The sequence below is a fragment of the Aethalodelphis obliquidens genome, unplaced genomic scaffold (genome assembly GCF_003676395.1).
Source record: "Aethalodelphis obliquidens isolate GAN/ISIS:26980383/991018 unplaced genomic scaffold, ASM367639v1 scaffold5, whole genome shotgun sequence".
Taxonomy (NCBI): domain Eukaryota; kingdom Metazoa; phylum Chordata; class Mammalia; order Artiodactyla; family Delphinidae; genus Aethalodelphis; species Aethalodelphis obliquidens.
The window spans coordinates 23164812-23192671 of record NW_020837949.1 but is presented as its reverse complement, the minus strand read 5'-3'; the positions used below and the strand labels follow the sequence as shown (position 1 = coordinate 23192671).

The 27860-nt window shown below is 60.7% G+C and overlaps 1 protein-coding gene across 1 annotated transcript in view; it reads left to right on the top strand.

The window, feature by feature from the left end:
• FLNC (filamin C) overlaps window positions 1-26558 on the top strand; it is a 28032-nt gene extending 1474 nt beyond the window's left edge. The window contains exons 2-47 of the mRNA XM_027102002.1: window positions 3438-3686; window positions 5267-5364; window positions 5516-5666; window positions 5761-5879; window positions 6056-6133; window positions 6345-6507; window positions 6657-6857; window positions 8271-8408; window positions 8756-8882; window positions 9036-9172; window positions 9375-9568; window positions 9659-9772; window positions 10406-10549; window positions 10778-10901; window positions 11064-11224; window positions 11445-11535; window positions 11624-11793; window positions 12020-12137; window positions 12233-12495; window positions 13258-13855; window positions 14519-14692; window positions 14804-14966; window positions 15203-15363; window positions 16144-16311; window positions 16391-16514; window positions 17063-17219; window positions 17295-17484; window positions 17575-17598; window positions 17714-17961; window positions 18805-18904; window positions 19194-19334; window positions 19607-19735; window positions 19814-19987; window positions 20577-20738; window positions 20859-21062; window positions 21507-21659; window positions 21746-21868; window positions 22007-22249; window positions 22422-22691; window positions 22790-22927; window positions 23203-23318; window positions 23974-24106; window positions 24194-24370; window positions 24525-24743; window positions 25361-25570; window positions 25677-26558. Coding sequence (XP_026957803.1) covers window positions 3438-3686; window positions 5267-5364; window positions 5516-5666; window positions 5761-5879; window positions 6056-6133; window positions 6345-6507; window positions 6657-6857; window positions 8271-8408; window positions 8756-8882; window positions 9036-9172; window positions 9375-9568; window positions 9659-9772; window positions 10406-10549; window positions 10778-10901; window positions 11064-11224; window positions 11445-11535; window positions 11624-11793; window positions 12020-12137; window positions 12233-12495; window positions 13258-13855; window positions 14519-14692; window positions 14804-14966; window positions 15203-15363; window positions 16144-16311; window positions 16391-16514; window positions 17063-17219; window positions 17295-17484; window positions 17575-17598; window positions 17714-17961; window positions 18805-18904; window positions 19194-19334; window positions 19607-19735; window positions 19814-19987; window positions 20577-20738; window positions 20859-21062; window positions 21507-21659; window positions 21746-21868; window positions 22007-22249; window positions 22422-22691; window positions 22790-22927; window positions 23203-23318; window positions 23974-24106; window positions 24194-24370; window positions 24525-24743; window positions 25361-25570; window positions 25677-25864 — 7727 coding nt within the window. The 3' untranslated portion in view covers window positions 25865-26558. The remainder of the gene's footprint in view (window positions 1-3437; window positions 3687-5266; window positions 5365-5515; window positions 5667-5760; window positions 5880-6055; window positions 6134-6344; window positions 6508-6656; window positions 6858-8270; window positions 8409-8755; window positions 8883-9035; window positions 9173-9374; window positions 9569-9658; window positions 9773-10405; window positions 10550-10777; window positions 10902-11063; window positions 11225-11444; window positions 11536-11623; window positions 11794-12019; window positions 12138-12232; window positions 12496-13257; window positions 13856-14518; window positions 14693-14803; window positions 14967-15202; window positions 15364-16143; window positions 16312-16390; window positions 16515-17062; window positions 17220-17294; window positions 17485-17574; window positions 17599-17713; window positions 17962-18804; window positions 18905-19193; window positions 19335-19606; window positions 19736-19813; window positions 19988-20576; window positions 20739-20858; window positions 21063-21506; window positions 21660-21745; window positions 21869-22006; window positions 22250-22421; window positions 22692-22789; window positions 22928-23202; window positions 23319-23973; window positions 24107-24193; window positions 24371-24524; window positions 24744-25360; window positions 25571-25676) is intronic.
• Window positions 26559-27860: the final 1302 nt, after the last annotated feature.

Below are 27860 nucleotides of genomic sequence, written 5' to 3'. Positions count from 1 at the left end.
TCTGAGAGGGTAGGAGCTGGCCCTCCCCTCACCGCCCTGCCGTCATCCCTGCAGGCCGGGGGCCTGGGGCAGAGCCCTACCCCTGTGGCGAGCTCCTAAGAGCCCTGATGGGATTTGCAGGAAAGGGCCCCTCGGCGGGGTGCACCCCAGGGCCGCAGGAGGGGAGTTTCACAGGGCGTCCGGTGCCCCCCAGGCTGCCCCAGAGACTTCTTCAGATGATGGAAGGTCTGTCCACCTCCACTCTCCCTCGGGGCATCTCTAGGCCTCCGGAATTAGCAGCTGAGCTCAGTCCGGGGCCCTTTGCCCCGGCCAGTCCCCTCTCTAGGCCTTACCCCCTCCTGCCCCAATACTGACCCCCACCCCACCTGCTCTGGCCTGGAAATAGCCCTGCCGCTGTGACACAGCAGATGTCTCTGAGCTTTCCAGAAGGACAAGCCTGAGGACAGGGCGTGGGGAGGGGCCCCGGTGTGTGTAGTGGGAGTGAGGGCTGCTTGAGAGCGCGTGGGGTTGCCGGGGGCCAGGGTCAGAGAGGAGTCAGCCCTGGGCCTGTCAGCCCCCGGCAGCTGGGATTTCACCGACTGGACTGACGGTCCCAGGTGGGGTCTCGAGGGGAGAGCTTGGGGCCTCAACAAGGCTTCGTAGGAAATGGCTCAGCCTTCCCCTCCCCTCCCCGCTGCAGGGCGCTCGGCCCCTCTCCAGGCCTCGTCCTTCCTGAGAGCACACCTCTCCCCTCCCCCTTGGTGGTGCCTGGCTCCGGCCCCTTTGGCTCAACTGTGTGTGGAGAGGCCGTCTCAGAACAGACGGGGAAGAAGCAAAAGCTGGTTTGGGGGCGGGAGGGAACCCTCCTTTCCCGTTCCTGCAGGGAATTGTTCCCCATTTGGGCCAAGTGGCTCGCTCCCGCCGCCGGATGAGATAAGCTGTCAGCAATTCAGCTGGGGCCTGAGGCTGAGGCTGGATGGGAGGGGGCACAGGCGGCAGGGGCTGCCCAACCTGGAGAAGTTGTAACGGGTGGTTCCCCGCCAGGCAGGCATCGTGCTTCCTCTGGTTTCCTCTGTCCCGCTGAGTGGTAGGAAGGGGTTGGGGCAGGGGCCGTCTCTGGGCATCGCCTCAGGACTGAATCTGGGCGCCTGGGAGGAGGTCAGAACAGCTCCCCACGCCCTTTTCTAGGAGTGGGGCGGGAGCTGGGGGTTGAGCCGTCCCCCTGAAGGAGGTAGGGGTACTCAGCCGGGGTGGAAGGAGCTGTGTGCCCTCCTTACCCCGCCAGCCCCTCAGCCCCTCCGAACAAAGAGGCCTATGCGGCAGCTCTGTCCCGCAGCTGTTCCCCAGTTGCTATTCCTTCTCCTGGAGCCAACCACCGGGGGAGGGGCTGGAGGGGGCAGCAGCTGTCCCGGCACCTCCCTCGCTGGGCCCTCTCTTCTCCCCCTCCACTTGAGGCCTGGGGTGGCCTCAGGGACTGGCTCTGGGGCTCCTCCCACCCCTTTGGTGGCATCCCCATTGGGGTGGGAAGGAGGGAACCCGGCCTGAGCAGAGCTCCCCTCCTCTGCCTGGCCTCTGAGTGGGAGGAGGGAGAAGAAGGTCACTGCTCCTAGAGTGGGACTCTGGGCCCACCCCTCTCCTGCTGACCGGGACCACTTGCTGTCTGGCCCAGGGCCAGTTGCTGGGGAGAAACCTTTCCCTGCGGCAGATGGGATTGACGCCCCCGCTCCCCGTACCCCCGCCACCCGCCCCAGCAGCCTCAAGGCCTCCCTCCCAGGGATCTGGCTGCAGTTTGCAAGTAGCACTCTGGGCATGCGAGCACCAGCTTTGGAGGCTGTCAGGGTTGTGAGAGGCTGTGAGGCCCTGGGTGTCAAGACTGCGAAAGTGTTGTGGGCCTGTGTGTGTTTGAGAGAGACCGCACCAAAGCACCAGGAGGCTGGGAGTGAGCGTGTCATGGAATCTGCAAGCTGCCAAACCATTGTGCTGCAGTGGAGCCAGGGGTAGAGGGGGCGGGCCTGGGGAGCTGCTGGGGAAGGAAGGATGAATCAGTGAAAGGGTGGTGGAGCCAAGGGGGCCAGAGCCCGAGGCCAGAGGGACAGAGAGACTGAGACTCCCCTCCTGGGAGCAGGTTGAGGGGGGATACTGGGGTTCCCCAGGCCTTACCCTCCAAAGGCCATCCCCCAAGATCTGGTGGGGGGCAGGAAAAGATACGTAAGGGGGCACCTTCAGCCCCACCCTTTCCCATCTCTTGGGCAACACCAGTAAACAAGGCTGATTCTCCCACCCCCTCCCAACCTCCTAAAAGCAGTGCTCCGGGAAGCTGATTGATTTCAGGCCTGCATTGTCCTTTACAAGTAAGCTGGTTTCCAATGATCTATACTCCAGGCCACTCCTGGCTCCTGGATATTTCTCTCTGGCTGTTAAAAGGGAACTAGGCCCCCCAAATCTTGGGGTACCAGTTCTGGTCCATAGTATTCCTCAAAGGAGGGGATGGGTCGAGAGCCTCGGCTGCCCCCATGTGGACTTGAGTCCACATGGGTAACATTCCCCCCGGCTCTTGTGAAATCTTACTGGTCCCTATCATTTGAAAACACGATTTTCAAGCCTTAACAGAATGTGCACTGTACCCACCCCCTCCTCCAAGAACTTTGTTCCTAAAACCTTTTATAGCGTTCAGAGTAGAATTTGGCTGGAACCAGGTTGGTCCCATTCCTCTCCAACTTCAGTTTTTAAAATATTCATTCATTCAACCAGTATTTATTGAGATTCTACTAAGTTCTAGGCTCCGAGTAGACATGAGATACAGTATCTAGAGGGAAAGAAGGCAGACAAAAGAAGTATATACTGTATGATTCTATTCATAGAAAACTCTAGAAAATGCAAACTAATCTATAGCGACCAAGAGCAGGTCAGTCGTTGCCTGGGAAGGAGAGACCAGGAGGGGCAGGAATGATGGATCACAAAGGAAAGGAAACTTTGAGGAGGGGTGGATATGTTTATTATTTTGATTTGTGGTGATGGCTTTGTGGGTATATACGTGTCAAAACTTATCCAGTTGTACTTTCTAATAAGTAGTTTATTGTACATCAAGCGTACCTCATTAAAACTGTTTAAAAAAAGAAAAAGAAAGGAAACGAAACAAAACAGTGTCTGCCCCCGAGAGCCTTACAATCTTGCATAACTGCATGGATGCCTATAGCCTGCTAGGAGGCTCGCACAAGTGCCGTGCAAGAGGTGAAACTACACGCTGAAGGAACACATTGGGAGGCAGCCTCATTCTGAAGGGAGAGGAGGGGTCCATCAAGGGCCGGGCCTCACAGGATGGAAAATTTGGTAGTCAGAGAAGGAGTAGGTCCTGACCCAGCGCTCAAGCAGCAGCCTCAGGACCTGGGCGGGGGAGGGGAGGGCACCGTGCTAGAAGTGGAGCCCTCCCGAGCCCAGATCGCCTCTCCGCTCCGCAGACAGCAAGGCTATCGTAGATGGGAACCTGAAGCTGATCCTGGGCCTGATCTGGACACTGATCCTGCATTACTCCATCTCCATGCCCATGTGGGAGGATGAGGATGATGAGGATGCCCGAAAGCAGACACCCAAGCAGCGTCTACTCGGCTGGATCCAGAACAAGGTGCCCCAGCTGCCCATCACCAACTTCAACCGTGACTGGCAGGATGGCAAAGCTCTGGGCGCCCTGGTGGACAATTGTGCCCCTGGTAAGTGGGCCGGCGGCACACCATGGATCCTTGAGCCCGGAAGGGGGGCTGGGATGAGCTGGTGATGCCGAGGCTTGTGTTTGTCAGAACACATGTCCCAGGGTTGGGGGATCGGGACCCCCTGCCCCAGCTGAGAATCACTGCTGGAGTTAGACCCTTCCTGATGAGTTGCCAGATCCTGCAGTGGCAGGAAAAGGGTTTACAGGCCAGGACACTGGGGTTCAGAAAAGGCCAGTGACTTGTCCAAGATCACACAGCTTATCTGTGGCAGAACTGAACCAGAGCCCAGGGCCTCAACTCCCTGCTTCCTACTTTGCCACATGGGTGTCATTTCTGCTCAGCCAGCAGAAAGCAAATGTGGTGGGACTCTGGCTTTCCAAAGAAGGCCAGGACTTAGACCCAGAGAAGGCTGTTCTTTGTGAGCCCCTGGGACAGCGTTGAGAAGGGGTTGAAGCCCAGGATGATGTGGGCTGAGGCTGATGTGACACTGCCCACTGGCAGGTGACCCAGCCCTGCCCTCTGTCGATGTAGGCCCTGGCCTGCTCAGGTGGGGGCAGCTGAGGGCCCATGAGAAGACTGAGGCATCACAGGCGAGAGCCGTACCCCTCGTGCGGCTTCCTTTCTGACCCTCATCTCCTGAGAAGATAGGTCTTCTCCACCCCTATCGGTCAGCTCTGCCTCTGGGGAGCCATGTCCCCTTGGGCGAATCCTCCCTCAGCCTGGGGTCAGCTGGGGAGCAGGGAGTGGGAGGCGGGGGCACTGGCCGCCTGGGAAGCATTCCCAGCTGCTGAGCCATTGCCCACGGCTGGTGCGGCTGCCAGCAGTGAGCTCAGCTGTTCTGGCCAGTCATGGATTCCAGCCTTTGAGCGGGCCCCCTCCCCGCCAGTGAGCAGCACCCTCCTCCTCCAGCTCTGGCTTGGACCAAGCACACCCTAACCCCTGCACCCCTTCCCAGGAGCGACCTGTGGCCGCCTCAGCATTCCTCCCATTAGAAGGGCTGGGTTCTGGGTGGCTGGAGAGAAGAACTCATCCTCTCCAAACAGGCCCTTCAATGCCTCCATTTCCCCAAGGGGGGAGTCAGGGAGGAGAGAGAGTCTTATGCTCTGAGGCTGTTGTGGGAAGTGCCTGGAGACTTAGGACTTCAGGGCAGCTGTGAGGAGGCCTTCGAGGAGATGGGTCAGAAGCATGTGTGGGATGGGGACTGCCCACCCGGAGGCAGCTGGGATGAGGCAGGAGAGGTCTGCGAGGGATGCCCTCACAGGGGTTTGGTGTTCAGGGTCGGTGCTGGGGCCTGGTAGGCAGGAGGCCGGCTGGCAGGGCTGGTGCCAGGCTGCGTCAGCCGGGGCAGAAAGCCCTCATTGTTGGTGCTTGGAAGGGCTGCCGTGCCTCTAAACAGCGATGGGCATCCCAGCTGATGGGCTATAACATCGGGGGTCAGCAGGAACCTGGCTGATCAGGGGCCTAGGGCTGCATGGGAGGGAGTGTGAACCCACAGCCCGTGAGGGTGTTGGATGAGCAAATGCTCTGTATGCTGGCTGACTGCTTCCCCTAGTCATCGCCTCCCTCCGCCATCTATCCAGGCCTCTGTCCTGACTGGGAGGCCTGGGACCCTAACCAGCCTGTGGAGAACGCCCGGGAGGCCATGCAGCAGGCGGATGACTGGCTCGGGGTGCCCCAGGTACACTGGCAGACGGGGCGGTGGGAGAGTAAAGGGGCCAGAGGGCCAAGGGTGGAGTTGGGTCTATAAGGGTACCTGGTCAGGATGTGGGTGAGAACCGGGGTTCCTGGCTAAGGAGGGCATCCTCTAACATCCTTCCTCCTCATGGCAGGTGATTGCTCCCGAGGAGATTGTGGACCCCAACGTGGATGAGCATTCTGTCATGACCTACCTGTCCCAGTTCCCCAAGGCCAAACTCAAACCTGGTGCCCCTGTTCGCTCCAAGCAGCTGAACCCCAAGAAGGCCATTGCCTACGGACCTGGTATGTACTGAGCCCTAACAGCCCTCCCCGGGCAGCTGGGCACAGGCTAGGATGGATCTCCCTAAACTCTCTGGCTCTGCCTTCCGCCCCTCAGGCATTGAGCCCCAGGGCAACACCGTGCTGCAGCCCGCGCACTTCACCGTGCAGACAGTGGATGCTGGCGTGGGCGAGGTGCTGGTCTACATTGAGGACCCCGAGGGCCACACCGAGGAGGTATGGAGAGGCCATTGGGGGTTGGACAGGGACCGCAGGCCAACAACTGGAGTGGCCTGGAGATGGCTGCCAGAACTACCCTCTATGCTGGAGATGGGGGACGCCTCACCATGGGGGCTGCAGGAGCTGTGGGCTCAGGAGGGGCTCTAACTGCCAATCTTTTCCCTTCCCAATAGGCAAAGGTGGTTCCCAACAACGACAAGCACCGCACCTACGCTGTCTCCTACGTGCCCAAGGTCGCCGGCTTGCACAAGGTATCTCCCTATAGGCCCCCCCCCACCCCCGTCTTCCCCATTCCATTCACATCCTTGGCTCTGCTGAATGGACCCCTGTCTCAGCTCGCACCCCGCCCCACCCCCGTGCACCGGCCACCCGCCTCCCACCCTCCTTGGCTCTGCTCTGCTCCTCCACCCCCTCTCAGAGCTGCTCTTCTCTAAAAGCTTACCTTTGGCCTCTGACCCCCAGGTGACCGTGCTCTTTGCTGGCCAGAACATCGAACGCAGCCCCTTCGAGGTGAACGTGGGCATGGCCCTGGGGGATGCCAACAAGGTGTCAGCCCGTGGTCCTGGCCTGGAGCCCGTGGGCAACGTGGCCAACAAACCCACCTACTTTGACATCTACACCGCGGGTGAGGACGGCCCCCTTACACCCGGCACCCCCTGACTGGGCGTGGGGCGTACGCATGGGGGCCTGGGGCAGAGTCCCAGCCAGAGGGCAGTGGTCTCAGGGTGAGGGAGCCCCAAGCAGAATGAGGGCTGATGGCCATTGTCGCAACAGGGGCCGGCACTGGTGATGTTGCCGTGGTGATCGTGGACCCGCAGGGCCGGCGAGACACAGTGGAGGTGGCCCTGGAGGACAAGGGCGACAGCACGTTCCGCTGCACGTACAGGCCTGTGATGGAGGGACCCCACACGGTGCACGTGGCCTTCGCCGGTGCCCCCATCACCCGCAGCCCTTTCCCTGTCCACGTGGCAGAAGGTAAAGGCCCTCCACCCATCCGCATGATCCCCTCCCCGACGCCAGGACACAGAGAGCGTTGCCACCGAATTCCGCGTCTGAGGATTTACGGGAAATGATGCACTACCTCCAGGGGCGGGTGGGGAGCCATCTGAAGGCTTAAAACGGGCAGAAGAGCAAGCCAAGGGGTGGGCCTCTCGAGAGCTCGTCTGTCCATCCCCTGCCCCCAAGGAGGCTCAGGAGGCCGCAGTGAAGGATACCAGACAGGGACCACTGTGGAAGGGTTGAGGGGGAAGCGACAGGGCCACGTGGGTGGGGGGCATTTACGTGAGCACCTGTACGCCAGGCCCTCAAGCAGTGACCCCCCACTTGGTTCTCTCTTTGCCATTCAGAGCCCCTGCCGCCGCTCGCCCCCTCCGTGCCCATCGTCCACCAGGCCAGGAGAGTGGCGCCACGTTAGTACACTCCAGTGGAGGCGGGGCCGGGCATGGCCATAGCTGACTGGCCTCACCTGTGCTGTGTGGCATGGCCCAAGCGGTGTGGAATCGCCCCCCCTTCTGTGGCATTCTGTGACAGGCCCCAAGTTCTGCGCCTTTGCCTATGTTCTGTGGCAGATCTAGTTTCTTTGCCACTTGCCTGATGATTTCCGTGATATGAGACCTCCTTTCCGTGCCATTGCCTGTGTTCCGTGGCAGGCTCCAGGTTCCGTGCCGTTGCCTGTTCTGTGGCAGTACCCGGATTCTCTGCCATTGTCTGTGTTCCGTGGCAGGCCTGGATTATATGTCGTTGCTTGTTTGGTGGCAGCCCGTGGGTTCCATGCCATTTTATGGGTTCCGTGGCAGGCTGAGATCACTGTTCTTTGGCCTGTGTTCAGTAGCAAAGTCTGGGTTCATTGCCACTAGCAGTGTTCTGTGGCAGGCTGACTTTCATGCATTGCCTGGGATCTGTGGCAGGCTTCCGGTTATATGCATATCTCTTGTTCCATGGTGTTGCTGAGTGTTTTGTGGCATGACTTAGTTCCTAAAGCTGCTATGGTGGCTCTGAGAAGGCTCAGATGGCTCTAGGTGGGTGGCCTTGGGGTAGGTGAAAGGTCCTTCCCTGTCTCTCTTTGCTCCAGTCTCTGCTCAGGCTCTGCCCTGCCTGTGTCCCAAGCGACACTGACTCCAAGGAGCCTGGTGGGGAGGGTTTCTTGTGAGCAGCCTGATGAGGGGGGCTGGGGGCACCGTGGCCAGCTCCCTGCCCAGCATGGTCTCGGCAGCCATGGTTGTGTCGGGGGCACCAGGGAGCACGGGGGAGGGTTGCATGAGGCCATGGCCTGTGCCTGGGGGGCGTCAGGAGGACTGTGCACAGCGAGGTGGGGGATGAGAGGTGAGGGCTGAGGCTCTGTCTAGGGCCCCTCGGCGCCCCCAGCCTCACCTCTCTTCTCTCTCCCAGCCTGTAACCCCAACGCCTGCCGCGCCTCTGGGCGGGGCCTGCAGCCCAAGGGCGTGCGTGTCAAAGAGGTGGCTGACTTCAAGGTGTTCACCAAGGGTGCTGGCAGCGGGGAGCTCAAGGTCACAGTCAAGGGACCAAGTGAGTGCCAGGGGGCAGTGGTGGGAGTCGGGGCACAGGGGGGAAATACAGCCAGTGGTTCTGAGCCCCTGAGGGCAGTGATGGTCAGCACCACGGCCCCCCGGGGCGCTCCAAAGAGACGCTGACCGGAGGCTCCCTGGGACCTTAGGCACATTGTCTGGCCTCTGCCTCAGTCTCCCAGCGTGCAAGCTGGGAATGCTGCTCTCGCGGTGTGCTGCCCTGGGCTGTTACACAGCGCCTACCAGCAGCAGTATCCTCAGGCTGGACCTGGGTCCCAGGGGTCCCGGAGGGGACTGAGCAGCTGGGACTCGCAGAGCATTGACCCCCCACTTCCCACACCTCCTCAGAAGGCACAGAGGAGCCGGTGAAGGTGCGGGAGGCTGGGGACGGTGTGTTCGAGTGCGAGTACTACCCCGTGGTGCCTGGCAAGTACGTGGTGACCATCACATGGGGCGGCTATGCCATTCCCCGCAGGTAAGCACCATGCGGCCCCCGTGCCTCCAGGTCTGGGCCCTCAGAGGGTGGGAGAGGGAGGCGGGCCGCCTGGGACTCTGAGGGAAGGGAGGGGGACGAGTACCTCTGGTGGGGGCAGCTCCCGGCATGGACACCAGCTCCCTCTTTGCCCAGCCCCTTTGAGGTGCAGGTGAGCCCAGAGGCAGGAGTGCAGAAGGTGCGGGCCTGGGGTCCCGGCTTGGAAACTGGCCAGGTGGGCAAGTCAGCCGACTTTGTGGTGGAGGCCATTGGCACGGAGGTGGGGACGCTGGGTAAGTGGCTGGGGTGGTGACAGGTGGGAAGTGGGGGGTGACTGGGGTCAGGAGGTGGGAGTGATAGCGAGTGTCGAGATGAGACTGGGAGATGGGACGTGGGTGATCAGGGTGGTGACGCCGGGAGAGCGATGCCCCGGGGACCTCCCTGAGTATCCAAGTTGCTTCTTGTGCCCTCTGACCCTCCCCATCTTTCATCTAGGCTTCTCCATTGAGGGCCCTTCACAGGCCAAGATTGAGTGTGATGACAAGGGAGATGGCTCCTGCGATGTGCGGTACTGGCCCACAGAACCAGGGGAGTACGCCGTGCACGTCATCTGCGACGATGAGGACATTCGAGACTCGCCCTTCATTGCCCACATCCAGCCAGCTCCACCCGACTGCTTCCCGGACAAGGTGGGGGTCCCAGCTCCTGCGGGCCTGGGACAAGGTGAACAGGCCCTCCTCCAGTCCCCAACACAGCCCTCTGGTCTTGCCCCTGCGCAGGTGAAGGCCTTTGGGCCCGGCCTGGAGCCCACTGGCTGCATCGTGGACAAGCCAGCAGAGTTCACCATTGATGCCCGTGCTGCTGGCAAGGGAGACCTGAAGCTCTATGCCCAGGTGGGGTGTTGCCCCATCTCTGTGCCCCTCGCCGCTGTAGCAGGGACCCTGGGGGATGGGGGGGCAAGTTAGAGAAAGGGGCCTCCAGGCATCACAGGACTGATTCTCACGGATCCATTAGAACTATGAAAAATTTAACGTTTTGTGTTTTCTTATTGATGATAATCTTAAAAACATATTTTACCAAATGTATATTTTTGTACTAATAATTTGCAATTGAAAGATGATTTGACTGAGTAAGACACTGGTTTCTCACAGTGGTGTCCACTGACCCCTAGAGGTTAATGAATATGTTCTTGGGTCCAAGAAGATGATTTCTTCTTTAAAAGGTTATTTATTCAATTTTAGGAACATTGATTTAGCTGAGCGTTTCCCCTGACAACACATTTCAGAGACCTAGGCTGGGAGACCAGGCCACACAGATGGTCTAGAGCCTGGCCTCCCTGTTCCCAGGGTGCGCCCTGGCCACCAGAGCTTGTGGCACTAGGCTGTCCTGGTCTGAGGTCTGTGGCTGGGCGGGGCCTGTGAGTGGGTTGGCGGTGGGTAAGGAGGATGGCCCACGGCCAGCAGAGGGCGCTGGTGCTCTAGGAGTCCGGGGCACTCCAAGAACCTTGCTTTGGGTGACGCCCACAGGACGCAGAGGGCTGCCCCATTGACATCAAGGTCATCCCCAACGGCGATGGTACCTTCCGCTGCTCCTACGTGCCCACCAAGCCTATTAAACACACCATCATCATCTCCTGGGGAGGCGTCAACGTCCCCAAGAGCCCCTTCCGGGTATGTCCTTTGCTCCCTGCCCCATGCCCACTGCCAGGGGCCCCAGAGGGAGGGCGGAACCTCACGCAGGAGATGTTGGCTGTCCCTGGGCCCTGTCATCGCTCCCCACCTCAAGGCCCCTGCGAAGATGCTAAAACTGGTCCTGCTAAGGCTGGGCTCAGAAGTGCTGGGGAAAGGGATAGACCTTGAGGAAGGGGCACCGTGCTGACCATCGACTCTTCCCCACAGGTAAACGTGGGAGAGGGCAGTCACCCCGAGCGGGTGAAGGTGTACGGCCCTGGCGTGGAGAAGACAGGCCTCAAGGCTAATGAGCCCACCTACTTCACGGTGGACTGCAGCGAGGCGGGGCAAGGTGCCCTGAGGACCAGGGAGTGGGGCGGGGCTGGGCGGGGCCGGGCAGGGTCTGGGTGGGAGGCGCTGGTACCCTCCACCTGGTCCCAGCTGTAGGGGGACTGGTCAAGTGCAGGAGGTCGTTGAGCCCCCCGCTCATGGCCTCGTGCCTGCCTCCCCTCAGGCGATGTAAGCATTGGCATCAAGTGTGCCCCCGGCGTGGTGGGCCCTGCAGAGGCTGACATCGACTTTGACATCATCAAGAATGACAATGACACCTTCACAGTCAAGTACACACCTCCAGGGGCCGGCCGCTACACCATCATGGTGTTGTTTGCCAACCAGGTACCCTACGCTTGGGTTTTGGTTGTCACGGGTGGCTGCACACCCCACCCTGCCCCGGCCCACATCTCAGTCAGCAGCTTAAGAGGCAGTCGTTTGGGGACAATTCTATAGCCGCTGATTGCGCACTTCCTATGTGTAGGCAGCGTGCCTCAGAGGAAACAAAGGGCACTTTTTCAGAGACTGCTCGTGTCCACCCTGACCAAGCTTTTTCTCCCTCCAGGAGATCCCTGCCAGCCCCTTCCATATCAAGGTGGACCCATCCCATGATGCCAGCAAGGTCAAGGCTGAGGGCCCTGGGCTGAACCGCACAGGTAGGTTTCTGAGTCGGGGCTGGGCTGGGGTGGGGGTGGGGCTGGGTGGCCGCCAGCCCCTCACCACCATCTCGGGGTGACTCCCCAGGTGTGGAAGTTGGGAAGCCCACTCACTTCACGGTGCTGACCAAGGGAGCCGGCAAGGCCAAGCTGGACGTGCACTTTGCCGGGGCTGCCAAGGGAGAAGCTGTGCGAGACTTTGAAATCATCGACAACCACGACTACTCCTACACTGTCAAGTACACGGCCGTGCAGCAGGTGTGTCCGCCCCCTCCGTGCTCCACCCGTCCCGGCTATGGGGTCGTGGGTCTCCTTCCTTCAGTCTCACAGGGCCCGCTCTGCATGTAGCCTCCCAGATCTTGCCCTTTCCTGCCTTCCATCCTCTCTCGCTGTGGATCTCTGAGCCTCTGGTCCACATCGGCCAAAGGCATGTCGCCAGGCTGTGCCAAGCCACCCAGTTCTGACCTCCTGTTGTACCCAATAGGGCAACATGGCAGTGACAGTGACCTATGGTGGAGACCCTGTCCCCAAGAGCCCCTTTGTGGTGAATGTGGCACCCCCGCTGGACCTCAGCAAAGTCAAAGTTCAAGGCCTCAACAGCAGTAAGTGGGGCAAGAGCTGCCCTGGGAGTGAGGAGAGCTGGGGGGGGGCAGTGGGTTGCAGTCTCTGCTCACAGTGTCCCTTGCCGTCTACACAGAGGTGGCTGTGGGACAAGAACAGGCATTTTCTGTGAACACACGAGGGGCTGGCGGTCAGGGCCAGCTGGACGTGCGGATGACCTCACCCTCCCGACGACCCATCCCCTGCAAGCTGGAGCCCGGGGGTGGAGCTGAAGCCCAGGCTGTGCGCTACATGCCCCCTGAGGAGGGGCCCTACAAGGTGGATATCACCTACGATGGTCACCCGGTGCCTGGCAGCCCCTTCTCCGTGGAGGGTGTCCTGCCCCCTGACCCCTCCAAGGTGAGGAAATAGGGGCTGGTGGGAGCTGGGAGTTGGGGGCTTCTAGCGAAGATGGGTAAGTCACAGGGGCAGAGGCCAGAGGGCCTTACGTCCTGGAGTGAGCATAGCCGGGGACCCAGGGCCGAGGCAGTCCCCCACCTCAGGACCTGCCTTTGAGACTGCTTAGTGTTTTTTTGGTTTTGATTTTTGTATTTTTATTGAAGTATAGTTGATTTATAATGTTGTGTTCATTACTGCTGTACAACAAAGTGATTCAGTTATACATGCATGTACATACTTTTTTTTAATGTTCTTTTCCATTATGGTTGGTCGTAGGATTTTTTTTTTTTTTTTGGCTGCACTGAGCAGCATGTGGGATCTTAGGTCCCCGACCAGGGATCAAACCTGTGCCCCCTGCAGTGGAAGCACAGTGTCCTAACCACTGGATGGACAGGGAAGTCCCTGTCACAGGTTATTGAATATAGTGCTCTGTGCTATACAGTAGAACCTTGTTGTTTATCCATCCTACATATAAAAGCTTATATCGAGACAGCTCAGCTATTAAAAGCCTGGCCTTGGATCCGACCTGGGCTTCAATCCCAGGTCCACCAGCTGCGACAAATTATTTAATCTCTCTACCTGCGTTTCCTCGCCTGGAATTGTTATAAGGACTCAGCCTGTGGTAGCTGCTACAATTGAAAGCGCTTAGCTGATCTGAGAGCCACGAAGGCCTCGTGGGCGAGGTCAGGTGTAGGTAATCCACACACCTGTTCCTTCTTTTAGGTCTGTGCTTACGGCCCTGGTCTCAAGGGCGGGCTGGTAGGCACGCCAGCGCCCTTCTCCATCGACACCAAGGGGGCGGGCACGGGTGGCCTGGGGCTGACCGTGGAGGGCCCCTGCGAGGCCAAGATCGAGTGCCAGGACAATGGCGATGGCTCGTGTGCTGTCAGCTACCTGCCCACGGAGCCGGGCGAGTACACCATCAACATCCTGTTTGCCGAAGCCCACATCCCCGGCTCGCCCTTCAAGGCTACCATCCGGCCCGTGTTCGACCCGAGCAAGGTGCGGGCCAGTGGTCCAGGCCTGGAGCGCGGCAAGGCTGGCGAGGCAGCCACCTTCACTGTGGACTGCTCGGAGGCGGGCGAGGCTGAGCTGACCATCGAGATCCTGTCGGACGCCGGCGTCAAGGCCGAGGTGCTGATCCACAACAATGCCGACGGCACCTACCACATCACCTACAGCCCCGCCTTCCCCGGCACCTACACCATTACCATCAAGTATGGCGGGCACCCCGTACCCAAATTCCCCACCCGCGTCCATGTGCAGCCCGCTGTCGACACCAGTGGAGTCAAGGTCTCGGGACCCGGTGTGGAGCCCCACGGTGAGTGAGAGAGGAGCCTGGAGCTGGTCGCATCGCCAGTCAGGGAGGGAGGGAAGCGGGGCTGAGGGCTTGTGGGGGGGGAAGGGAGGGCTTTGGGGCAGCGCTGAGTCTTTAGGGCTCAGATACCCCAGAAGAAGGCGCCTGAGCCAAAGGCAGGACGCGGAGCTTCACCTCCGGTCTTGTGGCAAAATTGCATTTTCCTGGGGAGATTCGCAACTTGCATCAACTGATCTGAGAAAGCTAAGAACCTTGCTCTCCATGGTACAGAGGGAAAGCTTTGGGGTTGAGGGTGACAAGAGTCAGGAGACAGTTCAGCTCAGCTCGGTGACTGTGAGTTACCATCTGCTGGGGGCCAGACCCTGGGCTAGGCACGGCGGGGTGTGCAGAGGAACCTAAGACCCAGACCCGCCCTCAAGGGGCGCACAGCCTGGTGGGGAGACTCAGGTGAACAGAGTATCAGTATGTGGTGAGGGGAGCGAAGGCAGGGGCAGTGGGAGGCGGGGCCCGGAGCTCGCAGGGCCGAGCGGGGCAGGGCTCAGGCTGGGGAGCAGCAGGTGGGGAGGAGGAGAGGCCTCAGAGTGGGGGAGGGAGGGCGCGCTGGGGTGAGCAGTTGTGTGAAGGCTGCCCCCAACCTATGCTGAGCTCTCGTCTCCTGGGAGCCAGGTGTCCTGCGTGAGGTGACCACTGAGTTCACTGTGGACGCAAGATCCTTGACAGCCACGGGTGGGAACCACGTGACGGCTCGCGTGCTCAACCCCTCGGGCGCTAAGACGGATACCTACCTGACAGACAACGGGGATGGCACCTACCGAGTGCAGTACACGGCCTACGAAGAGGGTGAGGGGCTGGGCTGAGCGGGGACGGTGGGGATCTGATGCCGGCATTTTCGGGGGTTGGGGAGGTAGGGGCCTCACACACCCTGACTTGCACCGTGTGGCTGGCTTCCAGGAGTGCATTTGGTGGAGGTGCTGTATGATGACGTAGCTGTGCCCAAGAGCCCCTTCCGAGTGGGCGTGACTGAGGGCTGTGACCCCACTCGCGTCCGGGCCTTTGGGCCAGGCCTGGAGGGTGGCTTGGTCAACAAGGCTAACCGCTTCACTGTGGAAACGAGGTATTCCTCCCTCCGCCTTTCCTAACCTTGACCCTGATCCCAGCCACCTGGCCTCCCCCTTCACCCTTCTGTGTGTGCCTCATCCCCAGCCTATCCCCTGTCAGGGGTGCAAACCTCCCCCAGTGTCCGAACCCCTGTAGCTGGTCCCTTCTCAGCTGGGCCCCCAGCCCCCATTCAGCTTCTCCATCCCCACTCACTGGCCCTAGCGGAGCTGATACAGGGGTGTCATCTTGTAGGGGAGCTGGCACTGGGGGCCTAGGCCTAGCCATCGAGGGCCCGTCGGAAGCCAAGATGTCCTGCAAGGACAACAAGGATGGTAGTTGCACCGTGGAGTACATCCCTTTCACCCCTGGAGACTATGACGTCAACATCACCTTCGGGGGCCGGCCCATCCCAGGTGTGCACGGGGTGGGTGGGACTCAGGGAGGGCAGCAGGAGGCCTGCTCAGCGAGACAGAAACTGGAAGGAAGTCGGGTGTGGGGACTCATCCCTAGAGCAGGAAAGCCCCGAGCTCAGCCGGCAGGGAGGACGTGGAGCAGGCAGGCGCTGCGGTCACGGCCAAGAGGCAGGGCGGTGCGTGCAGTTCGTTCCCAGAGGTCCAGCACTGGTGTCTTGGCCCTTTGTCTGGAGCGCCAGACCTCGTGGGTTCGGTCACTCAGACACAGTGCAAGCCTCTGTCGCTGGCTCAGCAAGGACAGCCTCTCACACCCTCTCCCTCTCACTGTCTGCAAAGCAAGGAACCCCCCTGCCCTCCTGCATGGCCGAGTTGCTCAGGGCAGGGGTAGGGGTGGGGAGGGCGGGGTTATGTCTTCAATTATCACATAACTCGGGCCTGCTGAAATTGGACATTTCTCTTCCTTATCTAATTTCACGCTGGCAAAAATGCATTTTGTTACAGATACTCCACTTTTAACATTTTATTAATTTAGGAAGGCCTTCTTCCAGGCTTGTGGTCTAAATAAGTGGATTTGCCCAGCTGCAGTCCGTAGCCAAGCAGCCAAGCTTATTTTCCTTGTTTACATTTTCTTAGCGAGTCTCTAAGCGTTTGCACATTTGGTCTGGTCTCCCTGGGGCATTTCAAAGGCAAGGAAGGCGTCGTCGTCCTCCTCCTCGTTCGTCGGTGTCAGGTAGACCCTCCTGGGCAGGTGGGTAGGGGCTGATGTCCCTCTCCTTGCAGGGAGTCCATTCCGGGTGCCAGTGAAGGATGTGGTGGACCCTGGGAAGGTGAAGTGCTCCGGCCCAGGGCTGGGAGCCGGTGTCAGGGCCCGGGTACCCCAGACCTTCAAGGTGGACTGCAGCCAAGCTGGCCGGGCCGCCCTGCAGGTGGCCGTGCTGAGCCCCACAGGTATGGAATGTCTGGGGCAGGGTGGAGGGAGGCAGAAGTGATGCCAAGAGGCTTTGCTGACCCTGCTCCCCTTGCCCAGGTGTGGCTGAGCCTGTGGAGGTGCGTGACAATGGAGATGGCACCCATACCGTGCACTACACCCCAGCCACCGACGGGCCCTACACAGTCGCTGTCAAGTATGCCGACCAGGAGGTGCCACGCAGGTGAGGCCCAGCTTTGGGCTCCTGTGCTGTGCTGAGCTCTGGGGAGCTCCCACCAGGGCCGCACCTGCAGGGCCACTGCAGGGCCCTGGAAACACCCCTCCTACTTGTCTTCGCCTCATCCCATCTCTGCTGCCCCATCCCGCTCTTCCTCAGGGCCCCCTGCCTGTCTCCACCCTGGAGGTGGCACAGCCCCAGGGGCTCTCCTCTGGCTGGGCTGTCCCCCCATGTAGATACAAAATTTACAAAATTAGTGCCTTGGGAAAAGGCACCATGTAGCTACAAAAAGGTGCGAGAGGGCAGCCTCCTGCATCCTCCTCTTTAAACAATTCACGGCATCTTCCTGGAGAATGGAGAAGAAATGCTCAGGCTTTGTCAGGGGCACAGCTGTGTGACCCTCCCCCAGACTCAGGCTGTGACCTGGTCCCTCCTCCCTGCCAGGAGTCATCTCCCCTGCTCATGAATGTGGGGAGGACTCCAGGCCCCAAACGAGACGGGATTCCCTTTGCCCCAGAGCTTGAGCCAACTGTCCATCCCTTCTGCCCCTCAAGCCCCTTCAAGATCAAGGTGCTTCCAGCCCACGATGCCAGCAAGGTGCGGGCCAGTGGCCCCGGGCTCAATGCCTCTGGCATCCCTGCCAGCCTGCCTGTGGAGTTCACCATCGATGCCCGGGATGCTGGGGAGGGCTTGCTCACTGTCCAGATCCTGGTGAGTCCATGTGCCGCCCCCCTCTCAGCTGAGGCTCTGGGCACAGGCTGGCCTTGACCTCTGTTCCTCCCCCAGGACCCTGAGGGTAAGCCCAAGAAGGCCAACATCCGAGACAATGGGGATGGCACGTACACCGTGTCCTACCTCCCGGACATGAGTGGCCGGTACACCATCACCATCAAGTATGGCGGCGATGAGATCCCCTACTCGCCCTTCCGCATCCACGCCCTGCCCACTGGGGACGCCAGCAAGTGCCTGGTCACAGGTGGGCACTCACTCTGCCTCCCCTGCCCCTCCCCCTTCCCCACCCCCCCATCCTGAGCACTGCGTGGCTTACACTCTTCTCCATTTCCAGTGTCCATCGGAGGCCACGGCCTGGGTGAGTGCCCCTTCTCCTCTCTTTCTGCTGTGGGCTGAGGTGGTGGGAGAGTGGGGAACTGTGGGGGGCTGGGCACAGGCCCGCGGACCCCTGACCGGACATTCCTGTGTGGCAGGTGCCTGCCTGGGCCCCCGCATCCAGATTGGGGAGGAGACGGTGATTACGGTGGACGCCAAGGCAGCAGGCAAGGGGAAGGTGACGTGCACGGTGTCCACGCCGGATGGGGCAGAGCTTGACGTGGATGTGGTTGAGAACCACGACGGCACCTTCGACATCTACTACACAGCGCCCAAGCCGGGCAAGTACATCATCACCATCCGCTTTGGAGGCGAGCACGTCCCCAACAGTCCCTTCCACGTGCTGGTAAGCTCCGTGGCCACAGTGGGACTAGGGCGGCTGGGGAGGTGGGCCGGGCCCTCTTACTGGTAGCAGGGGATCCCAGAACCTGTCCCCACGTCTGATGGATCAGGGACCCAGAGTGCCCCAGAGTCGAGTCTTTGCTTTCCCTGCAGCCTCCCAACCCAGGAGGTGAGCACAGCCCTGCTTCTGGCCCCTCTGGTGGTTGGTCAGCTCTCTCTGGTGGAACTTGCCGTGTTCCTCCTGACCCCCGGGCCCACTGTCCCTGTACATCTCCCCAGGGTGGCCCTGCAGGACGATGAAGCCCTCCAGAGGGTAGGGCACCCAAGATATCCATCCTGCCCTGTGGGTAGCCCGGGACTTCAGGTCCCTGGGCCATTCTCTGCGTCAGCTCGTGGTCACTCGAGCTGGCGTGTACCGGCTTGCTGCGTCCTGTGCCCTCCCGTGCCTGGCTTCCCAGGCGTGAGACTCCATGCCCCGCGTGGAGGAGCCCTCTGACTGAGCAGCTGCACAGGCCCAGTACCTACCCCGCACACTGGGCACTGCCACCTCCCACCCGGGCCACACCTCGCCCCCCTCCTCTTCCTTCATTTCTTCTCTTCTTCAGGGGCCAGGACTGGGGCATGGTTTGGGGTCATCTTGGGGGAGCAGGCGGGAGTCAGGCTGGGCAGACGGATCCCCAGGCTGGGCGCGGCACCTCTTCTCTTGCAGCTGACACGCCTCTCCTGCCCTCTGGCTTCACCATTAACCATCTTTTTCTTTGCTCATTTGCTCTGACTTCAGTCATGGCTCAGGCCAAGCTCCCCAGGCCTTCCCCAGCCAATGACTGTTCCCTCTCACCTGCCACAGGCCACAGAGGAGCCAGTGGTGCCCGTGGAGCCAATGGAGTCCATGCTGAGACCCTTCAACCTGGTCATCCCCTTCACTGTGCAGAAAGGGGAGCTCACAGGTACTGCCCCGGGGCCCTGAGGCATGAGGGCTCAAAGGGAGGACACCTGCGTCCAGGCCCAGAGCAGGGAAGCAAGCTACCCAGGGTCACACAGCAAGTTGGGCAGAGCTGGAACTCAGACTCCAGCTTTCTGTCTCCCAGGTCAGGGTTCATCCTGACGCTCCAGGCTGTCTCCTGGTGCCTGACCTCTGGGGTAGAAGCAGAACCACACAGGAGTGGGAGCCTGGGGCAGCAAAGGGGGTTGAGGTAGGAGAAACTGGGGTCCCCCACTTAATCCTCTGCCTGGCAGGGGAGGTGCGGATGCCCTCTGGGAAGACCGCCCGGCCCAGCATCACTGACAACAAGGATGGCACCATCACGGTGAGGTACGCACCCACCGAGAAAGGCTTGCACCAGATGGGGATCAAGTATGACGGCAACCACATCCCTGGTGAGTCGGGGGCCAGGCTGGGCTTGGCTGGGCTGAGAGGAGCCCATAGTGACTTCACCCTCATCTGCCTTCTTTCAACAAATCTTTATTGAGCACCTGCTGTGTGCAGACACCATGTGAGGCCTGGGAAGTCTGGTGCCCTGGTGGGAGGCCCCTGTGGCAGAGATGCAGGGCTCAGCAGGGAGCCTGTGGGGAGGTGCGGGGGCCGAGGTAGGCTCAGGCAGCTCCTGTCCTCACTATTGACCCAGCCCCCTTTCTCCGACCACCCCCAGGGAGCCCCCTGCAGTTCTACGTGGATGCCATCAACAGCCGCCACGTCAGTGCCTATGGGCCAGGCCTGAGCCATGGCATGGTCAACAAGCCGGCCACCTTCACCATTGTCACCAAGGATGCTGGGGAAGGTGAGGGGAGCTGGGTGGGGGCAGCCAGTGCAGGGGTGAGGGCAGGACCTCTGATTTCAGCCCTTCCTCCACCCACAGGGGGTCTGTCCCTGGCCGTGGAGGGCCCGTCCAAGGCAGAGATCACCTGCAAGGACAACAAGGATGGCACCTGCACCGTGTCCTACCTCCCCACGGCACCTGGAGACTACAGCATCATCGTGCGATTTGACGACAAGCACATTCCGGGGAGCCCCTTCACAGCCAAGATCACAGGTGGGTGGACGTGTGGGCACACAGCCTGCCACACACACCCCAGCACACAACGGATGTGCAAGCCCAGCATGTTCAAGTAAGTCACCGGGGCGTTAGGGTAGGGCCCCCTCGAGGTGGAAGAGGTCATTTTTGGATAAATGTAAGGAACACTCTATCCTCTAGAGCAGGTGAGAAACATCCAGCCACCCTTTGAAAACAAATCTTGTTGAGTTTTTTAAGTCAGGGTACTGATAATCCCTTTTGATAGATGAGGAAGCCAGCAGGCCCAGAGGGGCTAAGCAACTTGATCAGAGCCACACAGCGGGAAAGGGCTATGGGCTGTCTGGCCCAGTCTAGTTTTTTGGTTCCATGCAATTACGTGACTCAGGATTTACATTCGTGTAAATTAGGGATTTAACCCATTCAGGACTGGGGCATCCCCAGGGGAGCTGGGTGTGAATGGAGACTGCGCTCTCCCTGGTCTCTCTGTGCCTCTGGGTGGTCCCCAGACTCTGTTGAGTCCAGCAGGGGCTGCCAGGAAGTCTCCTGATCTCCATGAGGGCAGGGCCTGCCTGGAGTCACACTGCCTGACATGCCAACTCTCCCCCAGGTGATGACTCAATGAGGACGTCACAGCTGAACGTGGGCACCTCCACGGATGTGTCACTGAAGATCACCGAGAGTGACCTGAGCCTGCTGACCGCCAGCATCCGCGCCCCCTCGGGCAACGAGGAGCCCTGCCTGCTGAAGCGCCTGCCCAACCGGCACATTGGTGAGCACGGGGCCACGGGAGGGGCCCGGCGGGGTGGGGGGGGCGAGGAAGGCGGGGGCAGCCGCAAAGGAACACTGCCAGGCCCAGGGCTCCATTCATGCCTGACCTCCCTCCCAACAGGCATCTCCTTCACCCCCAAGGAGGTTGGGGAGCATGTGGTGAGCGTGCGCAAGAGCGGCAAGCACGTCACCAACAGCCCCTTCAAGATCCTGGTGGGACCGTCTGAGATCGGGGATGCCAGCAAGGTGCGGGTCTGGGGCAAGGGCCTGTCCGAGGGACACACGTTCCAGGTGGCGGAGTTCATCGTGGACACTCGTAATGCAGGTGCTTCTTGCCCCAGAGACCCCTCATTTCAGCTTGTGCCGCCAGTGACGACTAGTCCTTTCCTGCCCCGTGGCCCTTGGCCGTACACTCCTCCCTGAACTTCCTGGCCCAGTCTCTGCTGAGATTCACATTCTGGGGCCCCTTTGGGGAGAGTGAATGTCCCCATGTCACTTCTCCCATGTTTCAGAGAAAGCTCAGCTTTACTGAGTTTGGCTCTCCGTTGCTCACTAGAACCCAAGAGGCCTGCCTTAGGAATTTTCCAGACTACCTATCCCCGACCCTCTGGGTCAGTGCCTGGCTCACCCCTTCTCCTCCTGCTGAGGCATCTTTTGTTAGTGGTTGATACACCTTGGGTGCCTGTTCTGGACGGAGCCTGTAGTTTGGGGAGGGGAGAGCAGAACAGCAGTGGGGACTGAGGGAGACGTGTCCCTTGTTCCCTGCTAGGTTATGGGGGCCTGGGGCTGAGTATTGAAGGCCCTAGCAAGGTGGACATCAACTGTGAGGATATGGAGGACGGCACATGCAAAGTTACCTACTGCCCCACGGAACCGGGCACCTACATCATCAACATCAAGTTTGCCGACAAGCACGTGCCTGGTAAGGCGCTGAGCTGCTGCTGGGACAGGCCAGGAGGCCAGCGACTAGTGATCTGAGACGCCCGACCCTCCCTTTCTCCCCTACAGGAAGCCCCTTCACGGTGAAGGTTACAGGCGAGGGCCGCATGAAGGAAAGCATCACCCGGCGCAGGCAGGCGCCGTCCATTGCCACCATCGGCAGCACCTGTGACCTCAACCTCAAGATCCCAGGTGGGAGGCAGGAGCCGGGGGGTGGGGGTGGGGCGGGAGCAGGGCAATGGGGAAGGCCCAGGGCCTGCCCCCACGGTCTCTGTCCTGCTGGCTCGTTTCTTACCTTCCTCCCCGCCTTGGGCTCCATGCATCGCACAGGGAACTGGTTCCAGATGGTGTCGGCCCAGGAGCGCCTGACGCGCACCTTCACGCGCAGCAGCCACACGTACACCCGCACAGAGCGCACGGAGATCAGCAAGACTCGGGGCGGAGAGACCAAGCGTGAGGTGCGGGTGGAGGAGTCCACCCAGGTTGGCGGAGACCCCTTCCCCGCCGTCTTCGGGGACTTCCTGGGCCGGGAACGCCTGGGCTCTTTTGGCAGCATCACCCGGCAGCAGGAGGGTGAGCAGGGCGGGGCTGGGGTCTTCACAGGGAGGCTGGGCTCTCCGTCCCTCGGGACAAGAGGGGGCGGCTGTTGGTCTGAGTGGAGGAGGGGGTTTTACTGAGGGAGGGAGGGAAGGGCCAGGGCCAGGAGCAGCCCCCGTGTCGCCCTGACATTCCCCACCTGCTGCAGGTGAGGCCAGCTCTCAGGACATGACCGCACAGGTGACCAGCCCGTCAGGCAAGACGGAAGCCGCAGAGATCGTGGAGGGAGAGGACAGCGCGTACAGTGTGCGCTTTGTGCCCCAGGAGATGGGGCCCCACACGGTCACCGTCAAGTACCGCGGCCAGCATGTGCCAGGCAGCCCCTTTCAGTTCACCGTGGGGCCACTGGGTGAAGGCGGTGCCCATAAGGTGCGAGCTGGAGGCACAGGGCTGGAGCGAGGGGTGGCCGGCGTGCCAGGTAAGGGGCAGGGGGCCAGGGCGGGGGGCGGGGGCAGGGCAGCCACCAGGGTGGACCATGGTGCTGAGGAGCTGCCCCTGTCCCGTTTCCATCTGCAGCCGAGTTCAGCATCTGGACCCGAGAAGCGGGTGCTGGGGGCCTGTCTATTGCTGTGGAGGGTCCCAGCAAGGCGGAGATTGCATTTGAGGACCGCAAAGATGGCTCCTGTGGGGTCTCCTATGTTGTGCAGGAACCAGGTGGGTGTCCACCACGGGGCTGGGCCTGCCTGACCTTCCAGACTGGGTTTCTGCTCGCCCAGGCAGGAGATGGGGCTACTGAACCAACTCTTCACCTGGGCTGCCGCTCTTTCTCTGCCCTGTCTCCCTCCACCCCACACTCCTGGGAATGCACGTCTGTCTCCAGAGCTGAGCCCCGACCCAGGAGCTTGTTCTGGGATGAGGCCAGGGTGGAGGGGGTTCCACCCTGCTGTCCCCAGTCCTGGGGCCTGTGCTGACTGGCCTTCCCTCCCCAGGTGACTATGAAGTCTCCATCAAGTTCAACGATGAGCACATCCCAGACAGCCCTTTTGTGGTACCCGTGGCCTCCCTCTCAGACGACGCTCGCCGTCTCACTGTCACTAGCCTCCAGGTGTGTGCCTGGGGGCCCCTTTGCCACCCTGAGAGATGGGCAGAAGTAGAGGATGGCAGGCCCATGTGGCCAGGGACTTAGCGGTGACCTTGGAAGGTCCAGACAGACAGATGTCCCCTCTCTCCCAGTGTCTGTACAGCAGGGGACTCCATTCCCCCTTCCAGCTGCCCCTCAGGAGCCCTTGTGCCTCTCCTCCCCTGTCCCCTACCCCTACTCTAGAACTGGGCTCCGTGCCCCAATCTTCACCTCCCCTGGGAGCCTCCCCATCGGCCCACCTCCCCCATTGAGCGCCCCCAGGGCAGTCTAGGCCACACCCCTCCTTCCTCATCCCAGCTACTGTTTGCAGTCCACACACAGCACCGTCCTAGCACTGGCTTCTCTGCTGACAGGCCTGCTTTATGGTTTCTGGGTCTTACCTCCTCAACCAGGACAGGGCACGTCATGTGTCGTCCCCACCATGCCCAGCCACAGCCAGGTGGCCCCACCTCATAGCAGGTGGATGCCAAGGCCACAGACCCTGCCTCCACCTCCCATCACAGCCCTGTTCAGAGCCTCCCTGAGCTGGGCTGGGCGTGCAGTGAGATCAGTGCCGGGCTGCAGAGACGAGCCCTCCAGACCCTGCCAGGAGTCTGAGCACCCTCTGTGGCCTCTGCAGGAGACGGGGCTCAAGGTGAACCAGCCGGCGTCCTTTGCGGTGCAGCTGAATGGTGCCCGGGGCGTGATCGATGCCAGGGTGCACACGCCCTCGGGTGCGGTGGAGGAGTGCTACGTCTCTGAGCTGGACAGTGGTGAGCTGGCCCTCTCCCTGCCAGGCTGGGACTTTCTGGGAAGGGGAGGGAAGGACAAAGGCTCACCCACCAACGTCTGACCCACAGACAAGCACACCATCCGTTTCATCCCCCACGAGAATGGCGTCCACTCCATTGACGTCAAGTTCAACGGTGCCCACATCCCTGGCAGTCCCTTCAAGATCCGAGTTGGGGAGCAGAGCCAGGCTGGGGACCCAGGCTTGGTGTCAGCCTATGGTCCTGGGCTCGAGGGAGGCACTACAGGTGAGTGCCTGGGGCTGGGGAGGAGGGGTGGACATTGGTCTGCCCCAGAGGCGGGGCAGCGCTGATGAGACCTGCTCCGGGGAGCCTGGGCTCATCCCAGTTCTGGACCCCAAGCCCTTCCTGTCTACACCCTTGCTACCTCTCTGGTCCCCAGGAGTGTCATCGGAGTTCATTGTCAACACCCTGAATGCGGGCTCGGGGGCCTTGTCTGTCACCATCGACGGCCCCTCCAAGGTGCAGCTGGACTGTCGGGAATGTCCTGAGGGCCACGTGGTCACTTACACTCCCATGGCCCCTGGCAACTACCTCATTGCCATCAAGTATGGTGGCCCCCAGCACATTGTGGGCAGCCCCTTCAAGGCCAAAGTCACAGGTGAGTGTCCTGGGTGGGGGGAAGGTCCCTCCAGCCCATTCCATACTGGCTGGCTCCAGTGGCCAATCACATCCGGGTCATATGCCCCAAACATCGGGGTCAGGTTACCAGGAATAAAGTGGGCCTGGCTTTACACGTCACCCCATTCTCCACGTGGACTCATGTACATCATTTAAAAAAATCAAGTCCTTGCTCTTTATCGTCCATCACTTGACTAACCTTTTCCCTGCGGTGGCTCCCCAAGCTTTCGCTTAACTTTCTGCCCTCCTCTTCCCACATTTCTGGCTTCCAAGAAGACAGAGCTCAGTAAAGGTTCAGCCAGCTTTCCTTTTGGAAGCTGCGTGAAGGATTAGTTGGATACATGTTCCTTTTCAAAGCAGGACTCTACCCTGTGACTTGGGGTCCCAGGCAAAGCCCAGAAGTCGGGTGTGGGGGGAGCCATCGAGGCTCCAGACCTCGAGATAAGCCTGCCCCGGAGCCGTTTGGAACGGGCTGCCACTCCTAGCACGCTGCATCTGAGGAAGGGGACGCGGGGCTGTCAGCGCTGGCACACGGCCTACCGCCTGGGGAAGAGCAGGCCTCTGACTAGGCTCGTGGCCACCCACTCTGCCTCTCAGGTCCCCGGCTGTCTGGAGGCCACAGCCTTCACGAAACGTCCACGGTCCTGGTGGAGACTGTGACCAAGTCGTCCTCAAGTCGGGGTTCCAGCTATAGCTCCATCCCCAAGTTCTCCTCAGATGCCAGCAAGGTGGTGACACGGGGCCCTGGGCTGTCCCAGGCCTTTGTGGGCCAGAAGAACTCATTCACCGTGGACTGCAGCAAAGCAGGCAGGCAGCGGGGGGAAAGGGGGCAGACCCCCAGGGTGGGCAGGTGCACGGGAACGTGGGCCCAAGGGCCTGGGGTGAGCCTGACCCTCGCTCCCTCTCTCTCCAGGCACCAACATGATGATGGTGGGTGTGCACGGGCCCAAGACCCCCTGTGAGGAGGTGTATGTGAAGCACATGGGGAACCGGGTGTACAACGTCACCTACACCGTCAAGGAGAAAGGGGATTACATCCTCATCGTCAAGTGGGGCGACGAAAGTGTCCCTGGAAGCCCCTTCAAAGTCAATGTGCCCTGAATCCCAGAAGTGCCTCCCCCGGCCTCGGCCCCCACCTCTGGCCACACACACTCACAGACACACACACACACACAAATAGGCCACACCCAGATGCACGCACGCAGAATCAGACACCACAAACACCTGCCCTGGGGGTGGAAGGAGTGGCACTGCCCCCCTCCCTGCCCCCCCGGGTTGGAAGGCCTCGTCCGTCTCAGGGCAGTGTCCCTGCCTCAGACGTGACATGAGGGCGAACTGGAGGTTGGGGGGCCAGGGAAGCCCTGAGTTTTCTGGCGGGGCTGAGGCCAGTGGGGGAGCACGTGTCTGGGGGTGTCTGCATGTGTGAGAGAGGTCGCCCTCAAACTGCACTGCCAGCGGGGCCTCCTTGCCACTGAGGACTGCATCCGGCCCCTCTGGTGGCCACAACCCCAGAGCGTTAAGGACTTGGAAGAGAAAGCACAATCGCAGGAGAAAATGGACCCAGCAGCAGCAGGCTTGGTGCGTGTCCTGGCCCCGGGCAATTGAGATCCCAGCCAGGCTTCCTGGGGGACTGATTTCTCTTTTTTTTTTTTTAAGATTGCACAGCTCTGCCCCATGGGGGGCTTTTTTTTTACACACTGCGAGGCCCAGCTTTCTGGGGGGCTTTTGCACATGTCATGCGGCTCAGCTGGGAGCCGTTTAGGTGGAAAACAAATAAAGTGCGGCCTGTCGCAGAGGCCTGGCTGTTCCTTGTGTGTGTGCTCCCCACGGCTGGCCACCAGGCCCTGGGAGGCAGAGGCTGGCTGCCTCTCCCCTGGAGGACTGAGTCAGGTCAAGGGGGAGGGCCTGGGGCAGAGAGCGGCCCCCTCTGGGCCATCTGTTTGGGGAGGTCTGGAATGTTGACAGAATGCTTGAAAGAAGGGGCTGGGGGGGCATGCCAGGGATGTGGGCTTGGTCCTCAGATTCCTGGAGAGCTGGTGGGTGGGAGAGGGAGGTGGACACTATGTTCTAGAAGACTGCCCTAGGACCACCAGGAGGCCAGTTTCCACTCAGCCTGATCTCAAGGATGTTCTCAAAATTTTTAGGACCTTAAAACAGCACTGGCTCAAGCAGTAATGCTCCTCACCCAGCAGGCAGGCACAAACCCAGGAACCTTTCACTCCAGCCAGGTCCTGGGTCAAAGCTGGGCCTGCTCCCTCCCCACCTCCAGCCCTGACCTGGCTTAGGTCCTCCCTCCTGAACTGGCCCCTCCACTAGCCTTCCTGGCCCACCAGCCAGCTCCCTCCAACTAGCCCTCCACACTGCAGCCAGAGGGCGGGGTCACATCACAGGGACTATGGCCCTCTCTGGCCCAGGGCCCTTCTGTGGCTCCCTTCTCTCCAGGCTAGTCTACGTGTCCTAACAAGGCCTCCAAGGCCTATAGGTTCAGACACCAGCCTTCCTACCCATTCATTCAAAAAGCCCCCCAGGGGCTTCCCTGGTGGCGCAGTGGTTGAGAATCTGCCTGCTAATGCAGAGGACACGGGTTCGAGCCCTGGTCTGGGAGGATCCCACACGCCGCGGAGCAACTAGGCCCGTGAGCCACAACTACTGAGCCTGCGCATCTGGAGCCTGTGCTCCGCAACAAGAGAGGCCGCGATAGTGAGAGGCCCGCGCACCGTGATGAAGAGTGGCCGCCGCTTGCCACAACTAGGGAAAGCCCTCGCACAGAAACGAAGACCCAACACAGCAAAAATTAATTAATAAACTTCTACCCCCAACATCTTAAAAAAAAAAAGGCCCCCAGCCCCCAGTCGGGCACTGTGCCCATTCCTCACTGCACCCTCCACCTCTAACCCTCTCCACAACCTCTAGTTTCCCAGGCAGCCGTGCTGCAGTTTGGGGCTCTGCCCAGGAACACCCTTGCCTCTCCACCCTCCTCATCTTCCTGGCCAACACGAAGCTTTCCCAAACCCCTTCCTGTCCTCCCAGACCTGCCCCCCAGCTCTCATACTGACCTGGGGCACATCTCTGGCTGCATTTACTACCCTCATCCGTG